This window comes from Rhea americana, unplaced genomic scaffold, assembly GCF_003343005.1.
Source record: "Rhea americana isolate MKP2758 unplaced genomic scaffold, rheAme1 scaffold_300, whole genome shotgun sequence".
Taxonomy (NCBI): Eukaryota; Metazoa; Chordata; class Aves; order Rheiformes; family Rheidae; genus Rhea; species Rhea americana.
In genome coordinates, this window is record NW_028186425.1 from 151,915 (window position 1) to 159,183 (window position 7,269).

The 7,269-nt window shown below is 39.7% G+C and overlaps 1 protein-coding gene across 1 annotated transcript in view; it reads left to right on the forward strand.

Annotated features, from left to right (window-relative positions):
- Positions 1–7,169: 7,169 nt before the first annotated feature.
- Positions 7,170–7,269, forward strand: part of NOL10 (nucleolar protein 10) — a 57,677-nt gene continuing 57,577 nt past the window's right edge. The window contains exon 1 of the mRNA XM_085309707.1: positions 7,170–7,261. Within this exon, the coding sequence (XP_085165833.1) occupies positions 7,196–7,261 (66 nt within the window). The 5' untranslated portion in view covers positions 7,170–7,195. The remainder of the gene's footprint in view (positions 7,262–7,269) is intronic.

Here is a 7,269-nt window from a genome sequence, read left to right on the forward strand (position 1 = left end):
GGCGCCCGGGGCCGGTGCGGGACCGGGCCGAAGGGCCGCGGCGGCGGGCGGGGAGCCGCCCGGGCGGGAGGCTGCGCAGCTGGACCCGAGTGCCCAGATGTGGGTAGCCGTGAGCGGGGAGAAGGCTCCCCCGACGGGTCAGCGGGACCCGCTCCTCCGGCGCGCCCGGCGCAGCTCCGGGCTCCGCCGCAGGCTCTSCGGGGCTGCGGCCGCCGGGAGTCTCTTCCCGGCCGTTCTCGTGTATTTGCGAGGCGCCTCGGGGGCTGCGCTCGTGTTGGAGTCCGAGCGAGGCAAGCTGGATTGCTCTTCACAAACCTCGGGGCAAAAGGCAAGGAGCCGCTCTCTTGCCCTGGTGAAGGAGGAAAAGATACTGTTTTTCTTTAGACTCTCAGGGCAGGTTATTACACCTGATAAGACAACACCTTAAAACCTGTTAAAAGCTGTTACTTTTGTGGTTTCATCTTCATACTTTCTTCTAGCTTTAACTCACAGAAATACCGCAGAGATGATTTATATTCATTGAAAACTGGCTGCCTTTATCAATTCTGAAATTTTGGGGATCACTAAAGACACTTTTAGGAAACTTTTGTTTACTGGACTTCCCTGGGTGTTTTATTTGACAAATCTCACATTCTGCAGAAATCTGTAAAGTTTCCTGCCTTCGGCGATGCTTCTTCTTTGGCAGAATATTGTTGAGGCTTTTAGTTCTTACTAAAGCCTTCAGTTTGTCTTAAGCTGTCCTAAATTTGCCTACAGTATCAAGAGTGTTTTGGAGCTCATTTTGGATAATACTCTACAGGCCCTTCTAACTAGACATCTAGTTGGGAGATGCTTTAAAAGAAACCTTTGTCCATTCCCTGAACACTTAGACTGCCTGGTTTTCAATGGCATTTCTGCAAATGGGAACTTAAACCCTTTCTTACTCATTTTCTGCAGAGTGCTCTGATCACTGTGCTACCATATAACATTTGGACACCTCTATTATTGGTGTTCTTTTTCTTCCAAAGACAGTGCATTTTTGCTCTGGGCTTACTGATGTTTCTGTGTGCCCAAAGGTAACTGAAGCCCCACAAGAACTTAAGTGGAAGGATGCTTTTGTTTTTCATCGTGATCTGTCCTAAACTGAGGTGGGCCTTGGATCAGGCMGGTCTGGCCATGCATAGAGGCAGAAGTCTAAACACTTCTGTGAATCTTAAAAGAAGATAGGGATCAAGTTTAGTCATATCTGAGCATGAGGGAGAAGTGGGATGGGAGACCTCCTGAATCATAGTATTAKACTGGGATACCTCTGCTCCATCTGAGTCACACTTTAGGCTGTTAGCATACAGGTCCTGGTTTTAGACTCTACATATATAGAGTCTTTAGATTAGATGAGATAAAAAACAGGATTCACCTTTTTTCTTTAATCTTTTTCATGGAGGAGCATAATCTCTACTGAAAGCTCTCCAGAAAGACACAGAATTTTTAGCTCAAATAATCACTGTCGGAGTTTGTTTGTTTGCTTTGGTTTATTCTCTTTCCTTTCTAGAAAGGAAAGAAAACAGTAAGAGTTCATAACTATAATTAGTCTAGTTCTTTTGAATCATAGTGTCCTCCAGGGCACAGCCAAGGACTTCACAGAAGTTAGGTAAAGAACCTATTACAGTGATATATGTGTGTGTAYGATGGGGGGAAGGGGAGGTAAGACTGAATCCTCAAACTGGCATTCATAGAAATTGTGATTGTTGTCTCATCTTCCATTTTTTGTTTCTCTAGATATACATTTTAATAATAATGAAAATAGAATTATCTGATGTTAAAGAATATACRTCATATATTTCTACTTGCAGGCTGGTGATCTGACAAGCACAAAAACCTCATTATTTAGGTAAAGCCATTCTTCCCCAGTTCAAACCAAGTACAGAGTTCCACCAGATCCTTGATGCAGTCTTAAGCAATAGATTTTTTTTGCATGAATCATTTTAGAAATGTTACATTCTTATAAGCTTCTTATATTTAAATTGTATTAGTTGACACTGATGTAAACAGATCAGAAATGTTATTTGCTGCACTAATGCTAGCTGTAGCAAGGTAATATCCAAACTGAATTGCTCTTAGATTTCTGGATTCCACAACATATGCTATTTCATTCCCAAATGGTTTAATTACAGCAATGCCATTTTAATGATTCTTATTTTTTTCATATGGAATCATTTGCTTTGGTTACTTTTATTAAAATGCAAGTCAYCATGCTACTTAATTTACTACTATAATAGCAGATTATCTAGGAAACAACTTACTGATATTCTTCCCTATGCAATGTCCTCTAGAATGTTTTCTATTATGAAGTATCTTGTTTTTATCGTGACTTTTAAATCGTCTCCCCCCTTCCATTTTACACTCTTTTTAGCCTGGATGAAGCAGCAAAGAAGATGGAGGAGGGAAGAATTGTCCAGCAGCACAGCTCCTGTCATGGGATAGGCACCATACGCTGCACACGCTGCTGGTAACACAGCTATGACAGCTCCTGTGCCCTAGCTGGTGCTATGTATTATGCCTTGTGATCTCAAGGCTGTCTAATTCCCTTATGATCATCATGTGTTCTTCTACTCATTTTGATCTGTCAGAGCAACCAACATCTCTAACCGAGGCTTTGCCTCTCACTCTGTGTATAAGTACCCCTTCATGTGTCACACTGATATGCAAAACTCAGTCTCTGAAGAGTCACTAAGAGCACTGTAATATCCAACTAGAAATACCTCCTGAGGCAAATTTCTCATAACAGATAATCCGAGTTGATTACTTAGACACTTACGACATTGATATCAATAGGAATGCTTATGTTCTAAGTATTCGGTTCTAAAACAGCAACCACAGAGCTATACTCCTCTGTAGAACAACTTACACAGCTACTACAGGCATTACCTGTTTAGTATTCCAGTAATGTGTATTTTTTCTGCCTAATTAAAAATAATCTTTTAGAAATAGCATTTTCTGGTCCTGTGAGTGTTTTATTATTATGGTAGTAATGTCTTTAAAAATATAGTCTGCAATATTTCAATGAAATAAACCACTGTACTACTTAAGTGAAAATAGTTTCTGTGTACTGTTAAGACACAAGATTACTTTGTAAACTATTTCTTTAACTATTATAATTCCTTAGCTGTGTATCTGTACCTTAAATATATTGTTAGGAAACATTGGTTATTCACTCTCTCATACCGTGCAAATATAGCAGGAGCTTCCTGATGAGTTACTTGTTTACTTTTGTACACTGAATGTGAAACATAGTTTCAGTGCAAATAYACTTGACAACTTGTACTTAGCAAATTTTTTATGTTCCTAATCAGTGCTTGAAATTGCCGGTACAGAAAGTTATACTATGCCAATACTCCTCAGGGCATCAGGTCTGCATTCTGGCACTGTTCAGACATGAGCTGCAAGGTTGATAGGTTTTATTTTTGAACATACACATTTTCTTTTTGAGCAATTAACAGAAATAAAAAGAGTGTATACTCCTGTAGGTATTTGACATTTGGAATACAAATGATTTCAAAGTGTCTGTTTAGTTTTGAGAAATAAGTATATAATTCATGGGTTCTGAGGCCAAAATTGTAACATACAGGTTGCTTTGAAAATGACTTTGACACATAATTAATCATATATTATATTGTAGCAGAAGCACATCACAGTATAAAAAAGAAAAGGGTATTCACAGCAATCACCTTGAGGAAAAGGCTCCTCAGAAAACAGAAGCTGAGTTAGATGAGCTGCATGCATGAGGAAGCCCATCTCTCTTCACTGACTACACAGAGTAAGGTGACTAGCTCCCCAGTAGGGTTAGATGCCTTTGTTAGGTATATTGAACAAATTGAAGTGTATGTACAACAGAGTTTGTTTATAAATGATGACAAAATGTGACAAAATAATTGCCACTGTCCCCCAAAGAAAGAAAAGGATTAATAATAAATTAGAATAGTTGTGTTTTTGTAGGGACTTGTAGGAGTTTGTAGCTGAATAGGGGCTACTTTGAAGCCACTTACTGAGTAATATATTCCCTGTGTATTATRCATGTCAGAGCCTTCCTCTTCTAACAGGTGGGACCCCCCCCACCAGGCCTTGGAAACCATGATACTGACAAAAGGAGTACAACTATGAGCATGTCAGGATGGGATCCATAAAACCTTCATGCTGAGACAGAAACTCMTCTAGAAGTGGCCAAGAGGAAAAGCTAAGCCAGTGATTATATCTGTAATCTCATGACCCTGCAGAGAGGAGTTTAAACTCATAATTTCCTCTCCTAAGGTACATAACTTAACCATCAGGTTTTGCTCAGATGTATGAAAGGTAAGTGGCTATGGGACTCAGGCCCCCTACTTCTGGAATGCTCTAACCATAATTTGTTTCATAACTTAATTTTAGAACTACTATACCTATTAATCAGCCCTTGGGTTTTTTTCACTGGTTTCCATTTACAAAATATTTAAATCCTACTGATGATTCATATCTGTTTGGAAACCTGTATTGCATGCCTTGCAGTCTCATTTACTGACAACTGAAGAATAAACAAGAAATGAAAAATAAGCATCTATTGCTTATGCAGTGACATCATTGGGCATTTTCATAGCAAAAGAGAGAGAYTGATGATTGCATATCCAAGCACAATATGAAATAGTTACCAAAAACTAAACTATGTATGGATTAGGTCTGTGGTAATAATACCATACTAATAAATGTTTCCTACACAAACAAAGGTACCAGTTCGAATACAGGTAATGTATCATGAATACAACAATCAGATCAATGATAGAAAATGTTCAAGTGCCTATTTTATAAGTTAATGTTGTGAATCCTTAGTTCTATGTAAAAATTTCTTAATTACTTTTTTAAAGAAGTAGGTGGCCTATTGTCTTCTGGAGGGAAACAATTGTATGATTTTAATCAGTAAATAAACGTTTGCACAATATTTATTGTTCCACAGATTTGAGAATGTCACAGCAGCAGAATGAGAAATGTATATAAAAGTTGGAAATTCAAAACCACACTATACTGAGGGGACTCTGTACATCTGTTGTCATCAAAGTCAGTAAAGATTATTTTCAGTTTGCTTGTAACTACATCATTTCACAACACTGCATTATGTATTTCAGAAGATAACGCACAAAGCAAATTCTGACACTAGTGAAAATAAGAAAAAGCACACAAAATAATTTGGTCTTAATTGGAAGCATTCTGTATCACACCTATTTGAAATCAGTACACCTAATTCTTCTGTGTTCATTCCAATGGAAAATCTGAAATATATGATTACTACATGCAACTAAGAATCATACTATACATGAAGCAAAACCTTGTGCATCGTTCAGATACTGATTTTTGAACTCACCTGCAGTAAGTGTAACAGGCAGATTTAATGTCTCAAGTTATCTGGACTGAAACTTAGTCTCCATCTCAGCTGATCTTTTCTCTTACAATTTTCTATGAAATCTTACATTTGTGAATGACAAGTCTTAGATTTATCAGCTTTGCATGAGAACAGAATTTGATAAAAGGAACAAGAAATTTCCATTTCAAGCAACTTGAAATAAAACGTTACTCCTTGCTGTCCAGCAAGAACCTCTGAATTCTGCCCCTCTTTTGCACTGTGGTCATTGAAATGGGTCTGGAGAATGGACAAGAGGAACAAGAATCCTTTCGGCAATCTTATCCAAAGAAAGTCACATAGCTCTCTAACATGTCAGAAACTCCAGTGGCTCTTCCTCTGGGAATTTCAGGAATTCTTTATAGGTTAGTCTTTTGAGGTATCCTGGAGCATCCTGCCTTCATCTGCTGTTGCAGAAGGGTGATTGCCTTGTACAGATCTTGTGCCACAACAACCAACTCCATACAGATATCTTGGATATCTTGAAGCATTGCAAATCACACAAGACACCTATGTRTGGGCAAACAAATTGAGCTTTAAATGTCTATTAATAACCAGTGATGGTCTAGGTATTTAGACAGTGGAACCTAAACAAAGATTCAATTCTCCCTGAAGCAGACATCTAGTGGCTAATAAGCTACATTGCTCAGGCTTCATTAACTCTATTTTTAGGGATGAGATTCAGCTGCCTGAGCTTCTAGTGCCATTTGAGATGTCCTTGCATATCCTGCCTGGCCTCCAGCTCATGCTTCAGAAAGAATGGGTTTTCCATAGGTCTGATGTCAAYGCTATCTTCTAGGTGTCCTGGATACCATAAGGCATCTCAAATGCCACTAGACAACCTATATTTATTTAAGTGAATTACACCTTTGTTCTCTGAATGAGAGCTTAGATATCTAGCATCCATTTAGACACAGTTAGGTGTGTTTGATCTCACATGAATCTCAGCTCTAAGACCTTATAATACAAAATAAAACAGAGTCCTTTCCAGCTGTGATACTGATATCATCATTGCAGAAACACATAATCTGTGAAATACCATACTGACATAAGATTTATTTCAAAAGGCTTCAGTTTGCATCTTGTACCAGAGTTGCATATTGCAGTGATAAGAAATCTAGTTGTAATACTCATTGCTTTTCTGAGATGATAATTTGATAAACATTTTTGTTGCCATTGTTGTTTTTGTAAATTTAGATATTTGATTTTTGCACGCCTGTGTCTTGTTTAAACTGTGATGCAAAGCAATAAAAATATGCCATTTTTCATGTTTACTGCCAAGATTCTGATGAACCAAATTCTAGATTCATTGTTTTCCATAAATAACTAACATGGTTTGTTGCTAGATCAAGAAAATTAACCGCCCCGGCAAAGTCTGTGAAAGGAACACCTGCCTTGGCGATGGTTTGGAGTGGCAACGCCAGCTACCTTGTGGACAGGCAACGTTTATGTTTTGTCTCACAGCGAAGAGAACGACAGATGGTGCAGCCCAGCCACCCTTTTGCCACCCTTCTCCATAACCATCGATCTGTCCTCACTCCTAGCTGTAACCTGCACAGGTATTTCTGAACGTCAGAAATTACTTACTAACGTTTGGAGAGAGCGTTAGTAGCTAAGAATAAACCACTTTTCTGTAACCAGTGGAATGAACAGAGCCTGTTTGGTTACGGAGCTGCATCCTACTACACGTCTCCCCATCGCTCACCCGGCCCGCTCCCGCCCCCGCGCCGCGGCCCGGCCTCCCGGGCGGCCTTCCGCTTCCCCTGAGCGCCGGAAGAGGCGTGCGGCGCCGCCATGCAGGTCTCCAGCCTCAACGAGGTGAAGATCTACAGCCTCAGCGCCGGCAGGAGCCTCCCGGAGGTGAGGCA